This window comes from Leopardus geoffroyi, chromosome C1, assembly GCF_018350155.1.
Source record: "Leopardus geoffroyi isolate Oge1 chromosome C1, O.geoffroyi_Oge1_pat1.0, whole genome shotgun sequence".
NCBI classification, from domain to species: Eukaryota; Metazoa; Chordata; class Mammalia; order Carnivora; family Felidae; genus Leopardus; species Leopardus geoffroyi.
The window spans coordinates 213,236,368-213,261,211 of record NC_059328.1 but is presented as its reverse complement, the minus strand read 5'-3'; the positions used below and the strand labels follow the sequence as shown (position 1 = coordinate 213,261,211).

At 44.5% G+C, this 24,844-nt stretch overlaps 2 protein-coding genes across 2 annotated transcripts in view; both read right to left on the bottom strand.

Moving 5' to 3' along the window:
• Positions 1-11,820, bottom strand: part of CAB39 (calcium binding protein 39) — an 88,170-nt gene extending 76,350 nt beyond the window's left edge. Inside the window, exon 1 of the mRNA XM_045481674.1 lies at positions 11,714-11,820. The gene's annotated coding sequence lies outside the window, so the exon portion shown is untranslated. The remainder of the gene's footprint in view (positions 1-11,713) is intronic.
• LOC123596954 (anther-specific proline-rich protein APG-like) lies at positions 2,171-14,838 on the bottom strand. Its single transcript, XM_045475160.1, has 3 exons — positions 14,821-14,838; positions 11,710-12,222; positions 2,171-2,181 (listed from the first exon to the last, which is right to left on the bottom strand). Exons 1-2 carry the CDS (start codon positions 14,836-14,838, stop codon positions 11,710-11,712), a joined length of 531 nt encoding a protein of 176 aa, XP_045331116.1. The 3' UTR covers positions 2,171-2,181.
• Positions 14,839-24,844: the final 10,006 nt, after the last annotated feature.

Below are 24,844 nucleotides of genomic sequence, written 5' to 3'. Positions count from 1 at the left end.
CCAAACTTAGTTTTTCAGTTGATTCTGGTTTTCCTAGGTTTAAGACTGTAACATCTGCACGTACTGCTATTTTCTGCCGGTTTTTCCTAACAGTTATACATTCTACTCGATGTTTTCTAGCATCGGCCAGGTTGATACTGAGCATCAGAAGTGTTACTGGACATGCCTATTTCACCTTCTTATTTCAAGGGGAATTCTACCACAGTTTTCCCACTGGCAGGTTGTTTGCTGTTGGTTTAAGACAGATACTCTTTAATCTCCTACCAGCTTTTGAAGAGCTCATAATCAAGAACTGGTAAATTAGCACTGTTATCTTGGCGCATACTGAGATGACACAGCACAAGGGTGCCATATACGCTGGTGCTAGACCCCAACGTACCCTGAAGGTTTGAAACCCCAGGCTGTGTGACTTACTACCCATTTATCCTCGGGCAGATTATTTTACCTCTTGGTCTAAATTCCTTCATCTGTAAAATGAGGCTAATAACACTAATAACCACCTCTTTGTCAGGGCTGTTGGGAGGACTGAAAAAATTAGAAAAATGCCTGGCGCGCAGTAAACAGCACGCGTTACCTGTTACCTATCTTCTTAAAGGAAGAGAACTGCCTATTTAATTATTTGCTGGTGTTTTACTTAGGATTTTCATGACTACTTCCCCAGGTGAAATTGAAACATAGTATCCTTCCTTTGTAATGTCTTATCAAGTTGCCATTCTTATATTCTATCAGGTTTGTAAGAGTTTTTGCCAGTTTTGAAACATGACTTTTTTATCTTTTGGTATTATTCTTCTAGGATCTAGAATCAATGAGATCATTTATTGAAAAATCTCTTTAAAATTTTAAAGAGAACTTATACTTGCTGTATCATCCAGGTCCAGAGCTCCACTCACTTTTTTGGTTCGGAGGCCATGGCCTTTTAACCTGTATCTAGTACCTTCCATGATTAATAACCTATTCAAGTGCTCTGCTTCTTAAGACAGTTCTGAAAAGACCAGTTCCACTTCCATCATTAGATCTTTCAAAGTCACATGACACACTCACTGAGAGCCAGTGTTTCTCTGGTCAATTCTTCCTGGAGGCACTCCTCTGGCTTGTTTCTCCTCTTTCTTACTTCTTCCTCCTTTCGACAACGAAAGCCTCTGTAGAAGATAGTTTTGCCCTTTTCACACACCCACAGAGCATCTGTATACAACATCCTATGCTAAGCACCCTCATCTCTGTCTTCCTTTCACTATATTTAAGTGTAAAATAAGATAAACAAGGAAAAACTAACATGCCTCACCCTCACCACCATCCCCCATAAGGTTTTACCTTGTGTGGAGGAGGAATGCTCTATTGTCCAGCCCTCTTCCCAAGGAGGCAGCTTCTAATCACACACCATGTAGTTAGTGTTCAGGAATAAGGGCAAGACTAGCTCTTGAGTAAACAAATGGGTTATGAGCAACTGTAAAGAACAGGGATGAATAATCTTAACAATATAAAGCTAGAAAGTATTTACTTTGCTGTGTGTACATCCCAGGAAGCTGTTACCAGTTCTAGCTCCTTTGTGTCTACTTGAGAAGGCAAGGCACAGAGGATGTGGGCCACTGAATTTGTGTCTAATGTGCTCTACAGTACTTCAGAAGAGCATAATATACAGCTTATATTCTAATGCAACGAACATAAGTAAAATGATCTTGGAAAAACATCAAAGTGACTTCAAATCCTAGAAAATATTCCAACTTATACACTTGTACATTTTTCAGATAATCTCAAATATGAATGAAACTATCTTTACAGACATCTGTATCCTGCCTACATCCTTATCCAAGACACTTAGAATTCTATTACAAAAGGAAATAGTTAATAAACTATGTTTTGTAGCTTCTAGAAATCAACACTTTGCTAATGACTCACTCCCTTCTGGAATATGTCAGCAATCAACATCAATTTCAGTCTCTATGATTTGTGGATTCCACCTTTCCCTTTTTTGGAAAAACAGTACATTAGTGTCTCTAATCTTCCTCTCTCTAATCTCCCTGTCTTCACAAGTCCTCAAAGGTCACTGACAGGCAGGGGCACCTGCGCGGTTCAGTCAGTTAAGCATCTGACTCTTGACTTCGGCTCAGGTCATTGAGCCCTGTGTCAGGCTCTGTGCTGACAGCCTAGAGCCAGCTTGGGATTCTCTCTGCCTCTGCCTCTCTCTTTCTCTCTCTCAATAAATAAAACATTAAAAAAAAAAAAAAAAAAAAAAAAGACAACTGACAGCCAATCAGTGATGTGAACATTCTCTCAGCGTCCTAGGATCTCACACATCCTGACCAGAAGACTTGACCTCATGTTTCTGTTACAGAAATTTCCTGTGTTCCAGGATAATTCTACATTCCGGTACCTTGTGGTGGAGGCAACATAGTGGTGGGTTACAAGTGCACACTCTGGGACCAGGGTTTCAAACCTAGATGTAGGACTTCAGGTCAATTATCTAGCTTCTTTTTTCTCCATTTACTCACCTGAAAATAGGGGGATGAAAACAGGGTTATTATGGGATTAAATTAGGTTAACAGAGAGGTCAATGTGATACCAGCAGGTAACATACGTGTGTTATGTTAGCAATTATTTATTCTTTTTACTTCGTTTTTGCTTACATAAGTAGATAATCTTTATGCTGCCTAACACTGAACTGGTGGTATACCTCAACGACGCCAATCAGAACCTCTCATTTCAGCAACTCCAGGACATTTCCCTACTCAGGACAAATAGGCAATAAAAGAAACAGGGACAGACAATGCAGATGTCTCAGCAGGTTACATAAATGTAGGAGGCAGCCAGCTACGTTCAGAACAGTGAACAGTCTGCAAACTAGATCTGGCACCCACCATTGTTAATCTCCTATAAATGCCCCTTTTCTTAGGTCAGGACACAAAATTAAACTCCCAATAGCAATGTAAAATATTAAGGATGGAGAATTTTAAAAACTGGCATAAAACAAGAAAAGGCAACTTTTGCCTTGCCTTGTTCTTCCTTTAGTGACCAAAATTATAGGAATGCTAAATTAATCATTGATGTGGGTATGTTCATATTGGTATTTAATGACCTGTTATAGAGAGAATTTATTCTACCTTTAAGATCTTGTTTAAAAAGAATGGCTTAAAAAATAACAGTAATATAGCATAAAGTTCAGCAATTATGAGTCCATTTGCAACTATGAGGCAAAACAACTCTAAGTGGGTCCTTCTGACTACTTTAAAACTATCCCAGAAGGTTGATATCACAACGAATGATACATCTAGCTACAGATCAAAAGAGTCGATGCTCACATGGAGTCCGCTTTAACACGTTCAAAGGCTTAAAATATTTGTGAGAACGTGTATGTTGTAGCAGAGTCTCAGAGCTTCAGTTATCATAAAAGCTAAATGGACTGGGCACTCGGAGCACAACAAACACATGATGCAGAGCATTTCTCCCTGAATCTTCACAACTACTTAATGCATAGGTTCTATTCTTGCTACTTTACAGATGAGAAAGCTGAAGCAGCATGGGGATTAAACACCCCGCCCAAGAAAACACAACCAGAATCTAAATCCAGGAATTCCAAGGCTAGAGCCCTTCTTCTTATCTCTATGCCGAGCTTTAGTTTTTTAAGTCTCTCCACTGCCTTCTCACAATAGCATCTGAGGCATTTATAAACTCATGTAATTTCACAGTGTTTCTCAAATTACATGGTGCATTATTTTAGTAGCTCATAGCATACATTAAAAAATAAAGCAGAATGAAAAGTATTCGAACACATCATACACAGGAAGGCCTAAGTATTGTTTCATGAAACTTCCTTCTCAGTTTTGACAGTGTGTTCATGTATGGTGCTGGGTCACTGATTGAAAACGTAATTTCTCACATGGGTTGAGGTTTAAAAAAAAAAAAAAAACTTATCTAGAGTGTTTATTCTTTTACTTAACAAAACTGAAAATCAAATTATTCCAATCTTAGTTGGATTCCAAACCTGATATAAGTAATCATCCCAATCAAAAAGTAATGCTTTGAATTCCATACTATGTATGGATATGTAAAAAATATGTAAATAAGAAGCTTTCTCAAATTGTGTTCCAAAAGAACCCTCCTTCAAGACTTTGAGGGAAGTATTTCCTAGGAGGTGGGGGGGGGGGGGTGTTCTTGTAAACAAATTTGGCAAATTGGGAAATACTGCACATTATATTTCCTTTGTGGACAGCCACAATGCACATTACTAAAAACTCTGACAAGCTCTGCAGAAAAACAGTAACACAATTACTACCAAAAATTAAAATCCGATTAACTGTTTTTAACCTAGTGTTTTCCCAAACTTAAACTTCATTCTGAAACTTCTCCCAACTACTACTCTCTTATAAGACTAGTGTTCTACAAAACAGAATTTGGGAAACGCTGTTTTAAGTGAGCTGATCTGGAAACGGGAGATCGATCTCTAAGAAAGTTCAGTTGTTATAGTACGTAAACCTTCAAAAATAAGCACAAATATAGCAGAGATAAATAAAATACACAGAAAATTGTGTTTTGGTTAATCTTTCATCCCTGAACAGTTTTATCAGAATATCACACAGCTGTATCATTTAATAAACATTACCAAATAATGTGTTACACTATGAAAACACAGGGTGGGGGAAGAAGGAAGAGAAGAGATATGAAAAGAGATTTTAAAAATCTGCAATTCAAATAAATTACAATCTATTGTACAAAACTTACATACATAGGAAAAACTTAAAACTCACACACAAACACCGAATGGGGAATAAAACCATACTGTGAAGAGACAGCCCAGATCTGCAAAAGTCTTGATAGTGACCTGAGTTTCTGTCTCACGACTTAGAGAATCTAGAAGTAAACGAACTGGCTGATGATAACAGGCCAGCAAAGAGGGGAAGAGTTGTTTACCTAGACTAGGAACACTTTGAGACTGGTATACAGAACAGGACCCAGCATAATGGGCTAGAGAAACTTCTTGTGGAACAAATTAGTTCATAACAGATGTTCAGGAGTTATGACTGCTCAGGGGTGGCAAATATGTCTGCCATCTCCTGCCAATGATAGAACCCTGGGCTGGAAGTAATCCCCCGATCTAAACCGGCACACCACCTTTCTTAGAGGATTAGTATCAATTATAGCCAAAGAATATTATCTTTAGTATCAATTATAGCCAAAGAATACTATCTTAAGCATGTTCTTCACATCTTCAAATTTGATTCTACATTTTGGTCCCTTCTTTTCCACCTCCATGGTCTCTGATTAATATTTTTCTTTTTCCCAAAGCAAAGAGCTCCTAGAACTCCACAGCATATATATTTAAAAGTTGACTATAAAATCTGAGGTGAAGCACTTGAGAATTTGTTAATCATTAGTTAGACTTACTAAGCTTGTATTTTACCACCAGATAACATTAGTTCTTAGCCATTTATTTGTCAGTACAAAAGTACAAAATTTAAAAACATATTGTGATGTTACATTACCTGAAGCAGAGAACTACCGTACTGTGAAATAACACTAGGCACCTGACCAACCAGAAGAGAAAAATGTTAAAGCGTGGTTACATGCCATAAAACCCTCATAAAGAAACTGACTTCAAGACCAAAGGCAAAAGGAAAGGTACCTGGTACAGGAAAAAAAGGCAAGTCAGAAAGTTTACACATAGGGTCACTGAAAATAAGGGCCAAAGAGGGGCACCTGGGTGTCTCAGTCGGTTGAGTATCCATCTCCTGATGTCGCGGGATCAAGCTCCACGCTCAGTGTGGAGCCTGCTTAACATTCTCATTCTCTCTCTGTCTCTCTCTCTCCCTGTCCCTGTCCCTCTGCCCCTCTCCCTACCACCCTCTCACTAAAATGAAGGGGGGGGGGGAAAAAAAGAGCAAAAGAGACAAGGGTTCTCAGTCTGATCCTCTTAGCGTAACAATGGCATGACTGGAAAGGCCGAGAGGTGGAATAACTTGCCCAGAGTGAACTGATTAGACACTGAGTCAGGACCCAGCCCAAGCCTTCCAATGCCCAGGCTTCTGTGTTGCCCGCTGTAACAAGGGCCTCCCATCTCTCTACAAGGCTACCATGAAAAATAAACACCACCTACTGGCCTAACTAAAACTATAAACCACTAATCAACTCACAACTCCATACAACCAGAGCATGTAGAACAAACCATCTCATTTTGTATTATAACAGGTGGCTACTGTCTGGAAACCTATTAAAAGCCTCATTAGGCTATATTTACAAACTTAATTCTAAAGTACTAAATCAAGAATGGTCAGCAAAAAAACTAAGACTCTGTAGAAGAAAATAAAACTGAGAGTCATACCGCATTCCAAGGAGCACACATTTTGAAGTGAGGCAAATCTAGGTTTGAATGCTAGCTCAACTGTGCAGTGCCTGTGCGACCTTGGACAAGGCCCTCAACTTTCACTTCCCATCTGTAATGATGCTAGGGGACAACACTACCTACCTCAGAGGTTTGTGCAACACTCAATGGTACTCAAATGGTAATTTTCTCCCCCGATCTATTTTGTCCATCTCCCTTGATTCTTTGTCTATTCCAACTTTTAACTTCATACAACCACCCCCTAAAGACTTGCCAACTGCATCACAATTTTAAACATGAACACACACCTTTAAAAAGGGATTATGCGCCAAAGAGCATGTAATACGTGAATACAATCTTTGTAAATGTTAGTGAAAAGGTTTAAAGAAGACAGTGCTGCATAAAGTATAAAACTTAGTTTCTTTCAAGCAAACTGGATAAAGAATGAACAGAGCCAGGCTCCAGGATCAGCCCTGTGTCTAGTAAGTCACAGGACCCTGAGCAAGTGACTCCACTTTGCAGAAAGCCCCACGGGTTACTGCTCAAAGTTAGCCACACACGACTCTAGTTATAGTGGGCCTGTGTTCCCGTCTGCAGAAAGAACTATTCTGACCGCAGGGTCTCTAAAATGCTCAGGTTTCTTCCCCCTGCAACAAGTTTGGCATCAGCATCATCACAAAACTTATTGTGTCCAGTGCTTTTTATCGCCAGGCCCTGTTCTGAGCACTTGGGATGCGGTACCTAATTTAATTCCCCTATGGTTTTCTCACATATGGGCTATATTACACCTGTCCAAGAAATCTAAGCTACAGAGAAGTCAAGAAACTTGCCTAAAGTTACAGAGCCCGCAGGATGGGCGAGGGTTCAACAATCCAGGGAGTCTGGTTGCAGGGAGTCTGTTAGTGCTTTTAACCACTAGTAATACTGCCTCTCAGAATTCCATAAATCCCAGAGTGGGCCTTAACTATAGGCATGTAAAAAGAAATGTGCTCATGCTATTTCTTCCTCATGCCCAGATACAGCTGATACAGAACCCACTGTGGAGGGAGAGAACCATGAGTAACACGTTAACGGTACTATAAGACCAAGCTATTAGACAAAGTTATAAAGTAGCAACTTAATTAAGATCAAGCAACAAAATGTATATTTTGTTTCTCAAACATTTCATCAAAATAGTCAAAGTAATGTGATGTTTTAACATGATCATACTTCCTTAGTCATCAACAATTGATCTTCTGAGTAATGTTCACAGGGAACAATTCTAAAAAAAAAAATGAGACTGCCACTAAACATTGGTTAACTAGATTTTCTCAGTCTTTGTAACTACGCATATGGAAATGCATATACACATACAAACAAGCAAACCCAAATACACAACACTATACTTTCAGTATCAAAGTGTGAAGTTAGACACAGTGTATTAAGAATCATGCAAATAGGTACGTGCCGGACGCTGCCAATTAAATGGCCAGAGCGTCTACCTCCCTCCTCTGGGGCCACTTTACACCTGACTGACCTCTTGCAATTCTCCGCATGCCATTCTTCCTTCCTCTGCCAGCTTAACATCACAGATGCTAATAAGGCACAACTGCTCCATCCCCTCACCCCTTCTATCTCAAGAGAGAAGTTAAAAGCACAGTGGAGCCAGGAAGCTCAGGAAGGTAGAGAAGGACGCATACACATGCGCACACACACAAATCCCAAAACGAAATGCTAATGGCAACCACCTGTTAAGCTTCATTTTATCACTATCAGTCTAGCATCTGTCACCCATTCTATAGTAACTCTGCTCCCCATCCTTGGAAGGCCTGAGAAACAGAAGCAGAACAAACATTTCACGCTTACCGCCGGACGGGTCTACTCCACAAACGCTGGCGGTGGAAACGCTTGTCGCACTTTGCTCTGCCGCCATACTCTGGACTGATAAAGGCAGTGACGAGGGTCCAGTCACATAGCATCGAAGGGTGAGACACACAAAGGAAGAGCGCTCGTACAGCTCAGTTCCTCCTTTAATTAAGGATGGCCCCAACACCAGGCTTCTCTCCAGTAACAACCAAACTATAGACTGATGACTAAATCTTTATGCCATTTTTAGGCTACTTGGCTTGATCTGCATTCACACAAATACAAGATCTTCACACCTCAGTAATAATAAAACAAGTCACAAGCAACCTAACCTGGAGGTTCAGAGATTTGCTCTCTCCCACAATCTGATAACACAACAAAGTTTTACCATTTTGCTATGATCCATACTAATCCACCTAACACATTCCTATTTCTGTAACACCAGACAACGTCCATGAAATTCCAAATCAAAAGGAGCCATGGAAAAAAAGAAAATGGATTTTTAAAACAGAAATACCACCAGAAAGGTAACCAGAAGACACTTCCTGAAGTGAAATTTTACCCTATACTGGATTTTATATTCTGTGTGCTGGGTGTGGATTTGGATTTGTCTGTATTTTTACGGCAGATGGCAAAACCGGGAATGATCAGAAATCAATCCCTCCTGGAAAAAAGACTCTTTGGTAAGCGTGGCAGTAATTACAGAAATCTGCAACCTACCAAAGTTGATCAAAAGAAAAAAACTTTACTAAATATTCAAAAGTAATAAAGGGTGCTTTGTGGTATATACATTTGGAATATAAAAATAAATATTCAAATAAAACCAAGTTATAAAACAAAACCCCATACTTACATTAGACTTTCTTAACTATTTTTATATTAACTTTATGAAAATTTATAAAACCCAACTCAACATCTCACTTTATATGAAACAGAAGCAGAGACCTCATTAATACATTTTAGAATGTAAAGCAAAAGGGGAAAAAAAAAAAAAAAAACTGTTTTAAATGAGAACCTGCAGTCTGAAATGCAAAGGAACTAACTTGAAGGGTCTTGAAATTAAAAAAAAAAAAAAAGTCCCTTTTGTTATAGCAGCAAATTATGTCACCAAATTCTGTATTTTACTAAAGAACACCAACAGAAGAACTAAATATATACAGACTAAGTCTCTGTGATATCATGATCAAAAGGTAGTTAACTTACATGGACACACCTAGCATAAAGACTATTTGGGGGGAGCGGGCGGTGCTGGGATGGGGAATGTATCACTGTGTAAGGGAGATATTATACTAGCTAAGAAAATAATCTTTTTATAGTGCCTTTTAAAAAAATTCATACACTCATACAGCAGAGATGTGTGATCTCTTCCACATCTGACGACAACACACACCCCAAATAATAAAATCTTTCTTTATTCAACAATAGGATCCAAATCCTACAAAGAAGTTAATAAATATACTCCAAACAAAACGCCTTTAGAAAAAGTTCTGCCCGCAGTAGCAGTTATTAAGCATGACTACTGTATTTGATCTGAGATAAATAGTGCAACTTGTCAGAAAAAAAAATAATAATAATACATTTAAGACTTCCCTTACTTGGGTAAAAATATTTTTACATAAAGATATTTAATGACAAAAAATTTTAATAAAATCTCTCTCTCTCTCTCTCTCTATATATATATATATATGCAGTTTTTATTTCATCACACAAAGAAAAAACAAGCACAAAAAGACTGAAAAAAATATGCAAAAATGTTAACAGTAACCAAATCTAAGTGGTTAAGGTTACAGAAGATAATTTTTAAAAATTTTCTAGTACTTAACTGCATTTTACAAGTTTTTTTAACTGAAAAAGTTGACATTCAATTGTCATATAAGCAAACAACAAGTAAGTGTTTACAAAACCAACACGGGTCCTAAGCTTCTTCAACAGATCATATTCCAGACTTCAAATACAGCTATTTGCCAGTAATTTGGGGAAAAAATGTACACAATCACACTAGATTTTCACGTCTCACTCTCCTACATTTTCATAACTAAAAACTAATAAAGGAATGTTTACCTTTTTCTAAATAGGTTCTATGTCCAACTTGCCATCCCAGAATATTAGTAACAATCAGATTTTTTTTTTTAAATACCAATTTAGATTGCTTTACACAAATGCCACTTCAAAGACGTTACGATCAGCTCAGTAATTCCAAAGCGTAGCCACCTCATAACACACAGTGGAAGAAGTTTTGATGCATCTTAGTGAACTGCCTACAGAAATGCCTAGGTGCAGACAACCTTATTTTATACACATCTTTCCAATACCTCTTAAGCACCTGATATCTAGTGAAGCTTTCTGCAAAAGGTACTTCTCTTAGCTTGAACATGAATTTATTTGTAGCTGTCAAAATCGATCTCAAACTGCATTATATTCAAGGCACAGAATGTCAACTCTTTACTGGGCCTCCTCTTTCTTTCACAAGAACGCCTTTAGTATCTCCTAGCTTACATTTCCGGGCTCATGAGTCACTGAGAAATGAGCTCCAGGTTTACCTTAGAATGCCGTTCAAACAGCTCCTCTACAGTATTCATGGATCTGCCCCCCAAATACCTCTTTAGCCTACCCTTAACTCCCCAACATGGTCATAGGCAACTTAATTATCCACTACTTCTAGACTATGCCTTTTTATCTTTGTCCTCTAGTTTGCTGCCCCTCCACATACCGTCTCTTGCCCAGCCGTCCTCTCCTAAACCCCATAAGCCTTCAAGACTCCGCTTAGCACCACCTCGCCCAGGAAGCCTTCCAGATTTCTGCTAGGCGGAAGTGATCGATCGGTTCGGTCATCCCTGGGTGCCTTCCTAGCACTTTGTAGTTCTTTCACAGGACTTATCACCTCCTTCCTGGTACCGAGGTTATTTGTGTACTGGTCTTATCTCCCACACCAGAAAGTGAGCTCCTCGGGGGAGGGGACCGTGGGCCCCTGTTCACCTTTGAATCCCTCCGGCGCGGACCGACTACGGTACCTGCACGCAGTGCAGCGCTCAGCCTGGTTCAACCGAACTCGGGAACGCTCTGGCCGCACAATTCCTAACCAGAAGTCAGTTAGGCATTTTCCCGAAATGAAGATCACAAAGATGCTGCCTACCGCCCCATAACAGGAAGTTTACCAGGGGCCAGGAGCCCGTGCGCGGTGGGAGTGACAGCTGGCCCGGCCCGCACCTCCCTGCCCTCCCGACTCCGGCCGCGGCCGCCCCCACCCGCCATCCCTGCCAGAGAAGCGCGGAGGGGTGGCAGGAGAGCACCGGGCTCCCAGAGCTCCGGCCGCAGGCCTCTGGGCGCCGCGCCGGCGACGGCGAGAGCAAGGGAGGGAAGGCTCCGCGAGGGGCCCGGGCCGGGCCGGGCCGAGCCCAGCCCAGCCCAGCCCAGCCGGGAGGGCGGGCCGAGCCGGGCCCGCCGCCTCCGCCACCCGAGAAAATGGAGGCAGCCCGGGGCCGGTGACGGGCCGGGGCAGGCGGAAGCCGGGCGGGCGTCCGCGCCGCGAGCAGGGCCGGGCCGGGGGTCACTCACGGGGCTGGGCCGGGCGGCTCCCTCTCCGCCTCCGCGTCGTCGCCGTCCCCGTCCTCGGCCGCCGCCGCCTCGGGCTGCTCGCTCGGTCCCCGCGGGGCGGCACGGGCGCTCGGCCCCTCCGTTGTCTTCCGCCTGCTCCTGCTCCCGGCGACGGGCTCCCGCGGCAGCGGCGGCGGCGGCTGAGCGGGCGGACGGCGGCCCAGGGGCTCCCGCGGCGGCCGCCGCACTGCTGCGCTCGCTCGCTCGGGCTGCGGCTGCGGCTGCGGCTGCGGCTGCGGCTGCGGCTGCTGCTGCGGGGCCCGGCGCCGCCTTCGCCTTCGCCTTTTAGCCGGCTTCTGGAAGCTCAGTCTCTCCCAGGCCGCGCCGCTCCCCGCTCCCGGCCCGAGCCCGGCTTTGACGTACGCACTGCGCAGCCGCCGAGGGCGCGACGTCGGGCGGTGCCGCAACGCCCCCTTCAGCCTCGGGCGCCCCCGGGCGGCCGGGCGGACTCGAGCCACCGGAGTCGGCCCCTAGGCCGAAGCAGAGGGGGACGCCGAGAAAAAACAGCAGCGGCGGAGGACTGGAGGTCTTTCCCCTGCCACTTTAAGTGTCGGTGCTCAGCCCTTCTTGTCGGTCTCGGCTGTCTTCCCGGAGGAATCCTGCGACCACTTCCTCAACTCTTCACAAAGCCTTCTTTCTGCTAAAAGGTTTATTTTTGTTATTCGCTATTCTCGGTGGTGGCCAGTGAACGAAACAGTCCCTGCTCCTGAGACAACCAATAAACAAAGAAACCAGCACATATATGTCATTGGATGTTTCCAGTGCTATGGAGAAGCTAAGGAGGGGAGAGAACGGGAGATATTGTTACAGCACTCCTGCAAGGGGAAGCTGCTTGAAGAAAGAGCATGCTGTGGGCTTCGTGTTATGGAAAGGCAGAGGGAACAGCAAGGACGAAGGCCCTGAGGTGGGACAACAGGGAGTCTAGCAAGGCAAACGCGCTGAGGGAGGGGAGAGGGGAGAGAGAAGGAGAGAATGGGGGCCAAAGAGAACACAGTGAGGGCTTTGGTTTTTACTCTACTAGAGATGTGAAACTATTTGAAGGGTTTTCCGCAGAGAAAGTCATGATCTGACATTTCAGACGGCTGTAGAGACTAGCCTAAAGGGCCCGAGGGTTTCAGCCAAGAGACTGAATTGGGGCGATAGTTGATAGGGCCAAAGCAGATTTTTTTTTTTTTTTTTAAAGTTTTATTTCATTTTGCGCACTTCAAGAGACTGGTTAGAAGGCTTTTGAAATAATCTAGTCAAAAGAAGACAGGGGGCACCTGGGTGGCTGGGTCGGTTAAGCATCTGACTCTTGATTTTGGCTCAGGTCATGATCTCACGGTTTGTGGGTTGGAGCCCTGCGTCCAGTCTCTGTGCTGACAGCAAAGAGCCTGCTTGGGACCCCCCCCCCCCTCTCTCAAAATTAATAAATATTAAGAGAGAGAGAGAAGACAGGCTCAGTCCAGGGTGGTAGCACTGAAAAAATAAAGACGTAGTCAGGTTCTAGACACATTTAGAAGGGAGCACTGACAGATTTTTGCTGATTCCTAACGTTTTTTTCTTTTCTCAAGCAACTGGAAGATGCAATTCGTAAAGTGAGGAAGACTTAAATAAAAGCAGACGGGAAGGGAGGAACTTGGGAATCCATTTGGGGGCATGTTAACTTTGAGCTGCCTGTTAGACACCCAAGTTGGAACCGTATATAGAAGTCTGGGGCTTGGGGGAGAGGTCCAGGCTGGAAATAGAATTTTGGGAGTCCTCAGAATAGGTGAAATCTGAGGACTCAATGAGAACATTTGGGAAGTGTTAATGAAGCGTAAGGTCAGGGACGAGCCTGAGGCCCCCAACGCTGAGAGGTCAGTCGGGGAGATAACAAGGAACCAGCAAAGGATTCTGAAGAAAGGAGCAAGGGTGCCATGGGAGACTGAGGAAAGCATCATGTGCTAGAAGTCCAAGGATAGAGGATGGATTGATGCCGCCATAGCAGCTGATGGTTCAAGTAAGGTTAATGTTGGTGATTTGGACATGGGCATCAGCACCACAGAGGTAACTAGTGGCCTTGGTAAGCGCTCTTGAAGCAGAGATGGGTGGGAAAGTCTGACTGGAGTGGTTTCCGGGAAGAATGAGATCTAGGAAGATCTCTAGAAAGAATGGGACTGTAGAAAGGGATCACGCGTATAGACAACTTTTCCACGAAGTTTTTCCCCCGAGGATGAGCAGAGCATTAGGGTGATAGTTGGAAGGGAATATAGGATCAAAGCAGATTTTGTTGTTGTTTTGTTTCAGTTTGCATAATTCACTTAACCTGTTTGCGTGCTGATGGGAATGATTGGGTAGTGAGGGAAAACTTGGTAATGCAAGTATGTGGGACAGGGGGCATTTTCTGGAGAGCTTTCTTGAGCAAGCAAGAAGAGAAGTTCTGGCCTTGGATCCCAGCGAGACAGGTGTTCACTGGCAGTAACAGAGAGCAGGCAGAGTGTGGGCCCAGGGGCAGGGAGCCAGTTGGACAAAGTGCCAGAACATGTGGACTTGTCCTTCTAAGAGCTTCTCTTTTCTCAGGGAAACAGGAAGCAAGGTCATCAGCTTGGAGTGTGGAGAGGGAGGAGGTGTTGGAGACTGGAGGGAAGAGGAGCAGGTGTAAACAAGGATCAGACGGCAGGGTTATTCTGTGTTTTCCACCAGCCACGTTGTGCTGGGAAGGTGCAGGCACAGGAAGGTGGGGAGTAGGATTCAACCGGGGTTGTTTTCTGTTTTCGTCAGCTAACTCCATGGAGAGAGAAAGGGAAAGAAAGGAGAGGATATATGCAAAGAAGTAATAGTGACAATGGCCAGCCGTTGAATCCAAACCAGGTAAGAGGGGAGTGAGAAAACTGGGGTGGGGCTGGCAGGGGCAGTGGTAGGGGAGGGACCCTGTAAAAGTGGTCGGATCAATGGAATGATGGATGAAAGGATGGTTGGAATCAGCACAGTAAGGGGAGTGAACCGGAAAGAAGGAGGTACTGGTTGAAAAGCCAGATTGCTTGCACTGAGATCGCGTGAGGGACAGTTTTGAGTACATGCAAAAGGCCTGGGGCAGCTTCTCAAACGGTAACATCCACGCGCATTCTCAGGAGATCTTGGCAAAATGCACACTGATTCCATTGGTCTAGGGTGGGGACCATGAGCCTACATTTCAAACGAGTTGGGGGTAGAATGGGTGAAGATGCCGATTATTTTTACTCTTGTTCATAGTCTTGATATCCAAACCTCCGTTAATGCAACACACACACACACACACACACACACACACGGAAACTATACTAATCTTGCTAGTGAATATATATGAAAAATCTAAACAAAGAGGTATGAAATAGAAGTACAATGACAGTATGTTAAAAGCAAAGTCCACCCCAACCAAAGACAATTGAGAAGCCCTTAGAAAGGCCATAGCTGTCTAGGGACTGTCTCTGCTCACAGAGAAATAAGCTGACAAGCAGTCCAGAGCAAGCCCTGGGCCTGGGGAGTGGCTGGTTCCCGGAGCTCTCTCTTTGCTTTGCTCTGGTAACAGTGGGAGGGAGGTGTCCAGCAGTCTCAAGGTTTATCTAATTTTGAAACTTTGTTGCATGAGGACTTTACCCCCATAGCATTTTTGTTTGTGTGTTTGCGTTTTTTAACTGTAGTCCCAAAGGAAGGCCTTTGGTGTCCTCACATTCTGCAAAACCAACTCAAGACCCAACTTCCCACAGAATAAAAGAATGTAGGGGGGTGGATAATCCCATATGAAGGGGTTTGATTCCTTTGTTTCAAGGGTCAGAGCAGGGTTCCGGATTAATCTCTTAACTGGAATAAACCCACTGCAGTGGCAAGATGGCAGATATTTCTGGAGCAGGGGTTTGTAACAAATTCCGAAGCCCAAGTGGAAGGAGTCATGTCATTTGACTGCTTGAATTTAGCTGGGAGACACCTTCTCAATCCTTCCATAGAGCCTTCTGGAAAGCCCTTTCTATGAATATATTTCTTTGTAGGCACAACCTCTTTCTGGGAAATTCTTCTATGTCTTCATCTTGAAACCCTGTTCACAGCCCCCCACCCCCACCCCCACCTTCCTGTGCAGTGTCTACAGATCTCAGGATCATAAGGCAGGGTCATCATGTTCAAGGAAAATCAGTCAGTGACGGTCCTGTGTAAATGTCTTGTCACTTTCATTTCCCTTCCTCTCCTCTGTTGAAGCTGGGCCATCAGATGAAGGCACCTCCCTAGCCTTCATCATATCATCTGTGAAAGGACTTTGGAGCCTGACTCACAGCTTCCTCTCCACCCCACCCCATGCCTGACTTCTTCTCCTGGGCAACATAAGTGCCACTCATCTAAATATGTTGGATCATAGTCTCCTTGTATGGTCCGCCCCAGTGACCTTCACTTCCCTTCCACTTCAACAACTGCTTGATTGGCCCTACCATAGTCTCTGCAGTGGCCTGACTCTCCCTTTGAGACTTGAACTCTGTGACTTTCCTGGGTAACTGCTCCTCCCATCCACCCACCCTCTCCACACCCTCATACCCAGAAAACCTGCTCTAAATCTCAATGAAACCTTAGTTATTCAACAAAGACTTTTTGGAAGCGTATAATTACTGAGCATAAGCAATGGGAATGAAACACTGAACCATCCACGGTCCCTGCTCTCAATGAGCTTATAGTCCAGGAGAGACACACAAGAAAACTGGCAATTACAGTAGGCTGAGACCTGAAGTATAAATAAGATCTAGGCAGTGGAAGATGGGGGTGAATGTTCCAGGAACATCATGCAAATACCATGAAAGCAGGAAAGCCCAGTGAATTTGGGGAAGTGCATATGAATAGCTCAGTATACAGAGCTTAGAGTTTTCCTTTTTTATGCTTTTTTAAAAATTTACATCCAGGTTAGTTAGCGTATGGTGCAACAATGATTTCAGGGGTAGATTCCTTCCTTAATGCCCCTTATCCATTTAGCCCATCCCCCCTCCTACAACCCCTCCAGCAACCCTCTGTTTGTTCTCTATATTTAAGAGTCTCTTCTGTTTTGTCCCCCTCCCTGTTTTTATATGAGTTTTGCTTCCCTTCCCTTATGTTCATCTGTTTTGTATCTTCAAGTCCTCATATGAGTAAAGTCATATGATATTTGTCTTTCTCTGACTAATTTCACTTAGCAAGAGCTTAGAGGTTTAGAAGAGAATTTTTTCACTGCGATTTTTCCTCAGCTTTATTAAGATATTATTGACATATACATAAGTTTAAGGGGTACAATGCGATTAGATACATGTGTATGTTGCAAAATGATCACCACGGTCTTATTTCTTAGGAATGCATGATCCTACCTTATTCAGGTGTTCAAATCTCCTGACGACGTTTAATATTTTGCCTTCCCCAAGTTGAATCTAAGTGATACCTTTTGCACCTAAAACGGTCTCTTGAGCTTTCCCAAGGGAAAAACCACAAATGATTTGTTCTTTTCCATTTGTTCTTAAGAAGAGAAATGCTAGGGCGCCTGGGTGGCTCAGTCGGTTAAGCGGCCAACTTCGGCTCAGGTCATGATCTCGCGGTCCGTGAGTTCGAGCCCCGCGTCGGGCTCTGTGCTGACAGCTCAGAGCCTGGAGCCTGTTTCAGATTCTGTGTCTCCCTCTCTCTGACCCTCCCCCATTCATGCTCTGTCTCTCTCTGTCTCAAAAATAAATAAATAAACGTTAAAAAAATTTAAAAAAAAAAAAAAAAAAGAAGAGAAATGCTAGGGAGAGGTGGGTTTACTTGATGCTTGTTCTTGATGAGTTGTATAGGAAGAGATGCTGCTTAGCCTGTCCTGGGTTAAATCGGTATGGTCAGGTTTCTAGAACCGTATGTTGTACGGGAAATTCCCAGAGCTTTACCAACGGCCTTGCTGGCCCTGACATTTTTGGTGCTGCTGTAGCTAATAGTAGATGACCAAGGTCGATGTGGTCAGTTAGAATTTCAGATATTTCTCCAAATGGTGATTTGCTTACAACTTGCTTAATTTGAATCTAGCATCTCTTCTGGTGGCGGTTTCCAACAGGAACTCACATCACTTAACTGTGGAGTTATATTCGCAGACCAATGTTTAGAACTTATTCCAGATTTCCAGAGTATCTCTACTTGACATTCTTTATATGTTCTTAGTGTATTCTATCTGTATGTTGAGTAAACTCATGGAATATTATGTCAGGATTATTCAATGTTATATCTGCAGATTTATTTTCTCTGTGAAGATGATGTTCTTCCATTTTTATGAATTAGATACAACAGCTGCTCCTTTTGGAAAATACAGTAAGGCATTATGTTAATTGACATATTTTGTCTACAAGTTTGTCTGGATTGAGTTTATTATTTTGGTTTGCGTGCCACATCAACAGCCAATGTCCTTGTCTGTTGTACTGTTCTTGTTATGAACTCCCAAGAGATAGTACACTTTTGAAAATTGTCAGTAATAGGTTAACTACAGACATTTTATTTTGTCATCACAGATAGTTTTTTGTTTTTTGTTTTCTCTGATGTTTCCCTGAAAGTACTTGCAATCAGCTGCATCGTAGGGCGAATGTCCTCGAGGCACGTTAGGTTGCCTTGTAGCTGGCCTTTCCTCCAGAATCTGAAGAAGGCCTGTGAGCTAAAGCCCCATAACTTGGCATCAACCTCAAGGGGTCCAGCACACCGCAGCAGACCATGCATGGGCTGGAATTGTCCCTTGACAAGCTGCTGCTGAGCCGCGAGGGAAGTCTGACAAAACGCTTGGGTCCCATGTGCTTTTGAAGACTATGGACATCTTAGCTTTGAGAAACTCAAGAAGGGATATTGCTAGATTTTCTTCTGTTGACCCCCGGAGTCCATTGGACTGGTTAATTCTCAAGATTTAACTCCTGGCTCCTAACTCTAATAGGACTACTATAGTATTATTTCTCTATTTGGGGCATCCCTCTTTGAAGATGTCTGATCTCTAGGACTCTAAAACCATTGACCCAATTTGCCCCACCTCTCAAGAGACGGCTCACCAATTTTACAGAAAAACCCCGGCAAGAACCTCGGAGGAACTATTTCTTAGGCCTTGCTTCCTCCCGCCTGGGAGGTGTATGATTACTGAGTTATTCAGTGCCAAATGACTTTCATCTTGATCAAAAGGTGGTTCTGACAAGGTTGAACTTTATCTGAGCCCGGTGTACCCTCGGCCATGATGGTTAAGAGATCCCCGCCCCCACCCCACCCCCCAACCTTTTGTGTTTTGGAAATGGCGAACCAGCTGACCACAAAGGGCCACACTCCCCTCAGAATTTCCAAAAGGGGTCTCATCTCCATCCTTCCTTGTGGTTCCCATAAGATTCCAAGATGACCCCTCGTTTACTTGTCTCTATAAAATCCCAGGCCTCCTTCCTTTTCTTTGAGATGTTCCTCGTTAATGTGCTTTTTACTGCAATAGCCAGAATAAAAACATCTTCTTAATTATCAGGTGACTTCTCTCTGTTGCAGCCCCAGGAAGACCTCCCGTTGGTGCCAGCCTGCGCATCACCCCTGACTGTCCCACTGAAGCAACTACTGCGACTACCCCCGAGACTCTACTCAGCCCCACTGTGACTTAACCCTGTTGACAGCCACCCTTTCTACAGTTCAAGATGTGAGTAAGCTGAGAGAAGGACGCATGGCCCTAGATACTTTGGGTCCTGGTGGAGTTGTAGAAGGGAGACAGAAAGAAATCAGCTTGACATGCTTCTGAGCTGAGCCAGGGCAGACACACCCAGTTACACCTTTAAAGGAAAGAGGAAATGACATTGAGGCAGCTGAGGTCACAGTCCAGACAGGTGCCGGACAGAGCGCAGAGCCACTCGAGTCTGGGAAGCTGTCATGGTGGCCAGTATGAAGGTCAGGGGTGACCCTGAAACACACAAATGCCAGGGGGCAGCTCTATAAGCTGGGGGGAGTGGAAGCCCCAAAAGGGGAAAGTCCAGGGGATAAGACTGGCCAAAAAAGTAAATAAAACGCAAGCCTTTAACAATCTCCAACCCCTCCCATTCCTCTTCTTGTTGGGGGATGGGGGCAGGCGGGGAAGGCTCCACTTCCCTGGGTAGAATGTGCATAGTCAGGGGTGTTTGAAGGCAGCATGCGACAGGATTCGCCACCTCTGCAACTTTACAGGAATCAGAAAGTGGCCTTCCCAATTTCAGCAGGGGCATGTCGCAGGGAAGGGTTAGAAGCCACCGTTCTGGAATCATCTCTCTAGTAGTCTGAAGGCTCTAGACATGTGTGGTAGTTTTTTCTTTGACGTGTCAGATATCGGACTCCCCTCAGTGAAGGGAGCATGTCTGGAGTGAGGTCCCGGGGCCAGTGATATCCAGGGAGCCCCTGAGAATTTTTGGGGCCCTTGTATATTCTCTGTGCTCAGGAGGCATCTCACAGTGCTGGAGAATCTATACTCACTGGGCAGTGTGTGTTCTGTATTATATAGAGACAGGCAGAGCCAGAAAACTTGCCAGAGGCAGGGTAAGAGAATGGGTCATGCCTGACCATATGACATGTAGCCAGTGGTCATATTAAAACTATTTAATAACTAGAACCACACAAACACACACTGAGCAGAATGGAATCTGGCTGAAAATCAGGCCTGCATAGAACAATGGTAGGACCTCTCTGGGGTCTGGCTCACTTATTCTTTTAACAAAAGTGAGGGACAGAGAAATGGATTGGCACATATCAGGCTTTGACCTATGCTTCCAGAATTGAGGTGCCAACTGAGGCCCCGTGGACTGGAACTCAACCTTGATGAGCAGGGCTATGATGGCTGGAAATGGGGCTCTGGTCCTGGAGATCGTGCTCATTATCTTGATGATGTCAACCATAACACCAGCGATTCAAGAGCCTGAGACATTATGGGGGTTCAGGTTTTTGGGGCCTGTGGCATCTGAGATGGATAAAGGAGGCTTTAGGGGCTTTCTGGGCCTCACCTTGACCTAGGTATATTCTGCCAGAAGACCTGACATCTGGGTCCTTCTGGGTTGGTGTCCTGGCAGCAACACATACTTGTGCTCTGTTCCCCAAGGAACATGCTGGAAGGGTAGCAATGGCAGAGGAAACTTCCCATATCCCCTGCACCTTGGAATTCTGTACTGCAGGACCTTGTCCAGGGGCTGCTGCAGGCAACACTCTGTTGCTGGTGCCTGATCATGTTCTAAGAGTGCTTAGCCACACCTTTTTTTCCACAACAGAGGATCTTTTCAAGTTAGGGTGCCCTCAGCTGGTTCCTGTTGTTTGGGATGGTACCACAAGGTTTTCGTTGAGTGATGGCCTAGGCTAGCTGTTTGAAAATGCCCATCACTGAAAGTCAAGTGCCCACTCCAAGTGGCCAGGGCTAAGTTTGCCTGCCTCTTAGAGTTGTTTCAAGCCACAGTGGTCAGCCTTCAAGGCCCACCAATGCCAGTTTCCACTGAGTTCATCTCTCCAAGCCGTAAAGCCCCAGGACACAAATTGGCGGCACATAGAACTAGGGTCTTCGAAAAACAGGCATAAGAGCAAAAGTTCTCTAGCAACATGGTGGCCCCAAATACATGGTTGGGAAGCTTCTAAGTCGGGCAGACATGGGTGGGCTGAGTTAGGACCGTCTTTTTTTATTTTTTTAGTGGTTATTTTTTTTGAGAGAGAGAGAGAGAGAGAGAGAGAGAGAGAAGGAGAGAGAGGAAGACAGAGCACAAGCAGGGGAGGGGCAGAGAGAGAGGGAGATACAGAATCCCAAGCATGTTCCAGGCTCTGAGCTGTCAACACAGAGCCCCACGTGGGGGCTCGAGCCCATAAACCATGAGGTCATGACCTGAGCCAAAGTCGGATGCTTAACCGACTGAACCACCCAGGCACCCCTGAGTTGGGGCAGTCTTGAGGACAGAGGAGAGCGGCCCATGGTTTCCTGAGAAATTTTGGCTCACTTTGGGGTCCAAATAATTTTCCTTTTATTTTGAGAAGGTCCATTGACAAGGTGGTAATGGAAAAGTGAGTTTTTGGATACCTATAGTAAACAGAGAATTTTTATTATTCCTGGGTTTGCTATTTGACTGAAGAAACCTAGTTGTGGTGGTGACCTCAAGTATTTTGAATATATATGTGGGGGAGAGGGCACTGGCCAGGGGTTCATGGTTAGATGGGGCCAGGAGCAGTGGGGCCTCCAGTCGCAAGGACTCATCTGTGCTGTCTGTCTGCCCGTATTGGTGTGGACCAGAGTTCAGAAGTCTCTTGGACACCCTGCCATCCGTCACGACAAAGATTATAGTTACCTGCAATTCCAGAGGTAGCCAGATCCTTTCTGCCCTGGGTTTTAGGGTTAGAGGGATGGGTCTTAATGCCTGACGAATGATATTATCCTTGGGGGCTAACAGGGGATAGATGCAAAGGAGCATCTATTAAGCTGAGGAATGTGCCATGCGTGGTTCCCTTGGGTGGCTTGCCCATTCGGTGGTGAGGACGTGTGAGTGTGAAGCACATACAGGTGAATGAGCATGTGTGAGAGTAAGCATGAATGTGTGGAAATGTGAGCAAGGTACAGCAGGAGGTGGCCTATAATACTTCCGTAAGAAACCACTGCCCCTTCCCAGCCGGTTCATGCTGGGCTGGTCAGGAATGCAAGGAGATGTAGCTCTCCATCAACCTGCCGTCTTCTGCCTCGTCCATCCCCTACCAAAAACAATGAGTTGAGTGTGTCAGGTGAGGCAAGCCCCAGTGGAGGCATACCCGACCTCCCATGGAAGGGCGATCAGTGGCCTCTCTCAGTGTGAGCCCTGGCTTACCTTCTGGAAGGAGAAGAAGCATCAGGGATCAGGGCCATCCAGGCCCACACTCAAGCAGAAGCCTTGGCTGGAGTTCAGCCTTCTCAGGGAGAGAGCCCGGGGAAGCTGCCAGCCACTGTGGGTTAGGCTCACTTCTTCCAGAAAGGATTGTTCAGACCTAGAATGGTGCAGAAGACAGGCTCTTCCCCATTCAGGCACAGTCTGGATGACAGTGCACCATGGCACATGCCCGGATTGGTGCAGTGAGGACGCAGCTCATAGACTTGGCATCCGGCCCCCACCTGCCAGCAGGACCCCCAAGAGGGAGCGGAATCTCTTCAGCTATTTTAAGAGCACGCCGGAGATGTTGTTTGGATCGCCACAGTGGCTGAGGAACAGGACGTAACAGTATATAAGGTGCGTAAAATGCACTGGAGATGGCCCAGATCAAATTGATCAAACTGGAGCTTGATTTCTTCCAGGCTGAGGATCCACGTATATAGTCACAGTCTCCACGCAGCTTCTGCACACCCCAGCGCATCCAGCCCGAGCAATTCCAAATTCTCTGCGCGCTTTCCCAGCCACCCCCAGGATCCCGCCAGTACATTTCCAGCCATTACAGGAACGAGCCGAGGGAGAGCTACTGACTAAGCAGTAAGCAAGTTTCAAATTAAAGGAGATAAAAATTACTTTCAAAATATATAAAGTATCAACAATGTAACATGTTCATTAAAAGTGTCTATTGTCGGGGCGTCTGGGTGGCTCAGTCGGTTAAGTAGCAGACTTTGGCTCAGGTCATGATCTCGCGGTTCATGAGTTCGAACCCCGCGTTGGGCTCTGTTCTGACCACTCAGAGCCTGGAGTCTGCTTCGGACTCTGTGTCTCCCTCTCTCTCTGCCCCTCCCCCGCTCACACTCTGTCTCTCGCTCAAAAAATAAATAAACGTTAAAAAATGTTTTTCAAAATTGTCTGTTGTCTGTTTGTAAGCTTGGGCTGATCCCAAGGGTTCAGATGGCTAGGCCTATTTTATGGTGATTTCACCACAAACCACCCCAGAAGACAGGCCAGGTTGTGGGTAGATGAGATACAGCTAAAAACGTAAAATCCCATTGAGTTCACCAATAATCATTGCGTGTGCCCATCAAAGTTACCAAGGAAATTAACCCTAACATGGAATGTTTTCAATTAAAATTACATTAAAACAGCCCATTTTCCATCTCAGCATTTCAAACGTAAGTTCCATGACTGACTGTTTTAACACAAATTATCTCCAAAGAAAAGGCATCTTGATTAAATTAAAGCACATGTTACATCATAGAAAATATTTATAAACATGTTGTTACTTGCCAAGCTATCTTATGATCAGAAACTCAGTTCTGCATTTTTGTGTGATCTGTCTTTTCTGAGTATCATCCTGTCATACAACTTTATACTTTCCTTGAGCAGAATTGGCCCCACTTACATAACCGTATGGTGAATTATGTACAAAACCGAGCATTTTCACTGGGCTCTGTTCAGCCACAAAGGTAACGTAACAATTGGCAGTTCTACCCCTAGAGTGATTCATTAATAATTCCCTTTCCTCCAAATAATGAGCATCCTGAGTCACTACTTACACGAATTTCTTGGTAAGCTTATTTATCTTGATAGTCTAACGTCCTCCCCTGCACTTTGCATCCTGCAGAGAACTTCTCCAGATCCATGCAGATCAGACCTTGATTTTACTCTAAATATTACCCCACCCCATTAAGAAATGAAATCTTTTTGTAAAAAGCATTTCAAAAACCAAATGAAACGTTCAAACGTTAAACTCAAGTACAAATACCCAGCTATTCACACACTAACAAAATTTTAACAAAATTGATACAGGGGCACCTGAGTGGCTCGGTTGAGCGTTGGACTTCGGCTCAGGTCACGATCTCACGTTCGTGGGTTCAAGCCCCGCGTCGGGCTCTGTGCTGACGGTTTAGAACCTGGAGCCTGCTTCGGATTCTGTGTCTCCCTCTCTGCCCCTAACCCACGTGCGCCCTCTCTCTCACTCTCTCGCAAAAATAAATAAACATTAAAAAATAAAATTGATACAACCCAAATTGAACAAATCACTGGTGGAGGGGGGTGGGGTGGCAGTAAGTGGGGGATTAAATTCAGGCATTCTTTCCAGATCTACTGCCATAAACCTAACAGTGTTTTTTCATTTCTTTGAGAATCAGTCGGGAGCTTTGTACCAAGCAATGGGCTCTAGCTTTCCCACTGAAAGGAAAAAAGAAAAGAAAAGGTCATATGTTTTCAGCTGCCAACTTTACAATAATCAAAGTCCATGGTTTCTTGATTCTTTCAGGACTGGCTCTCT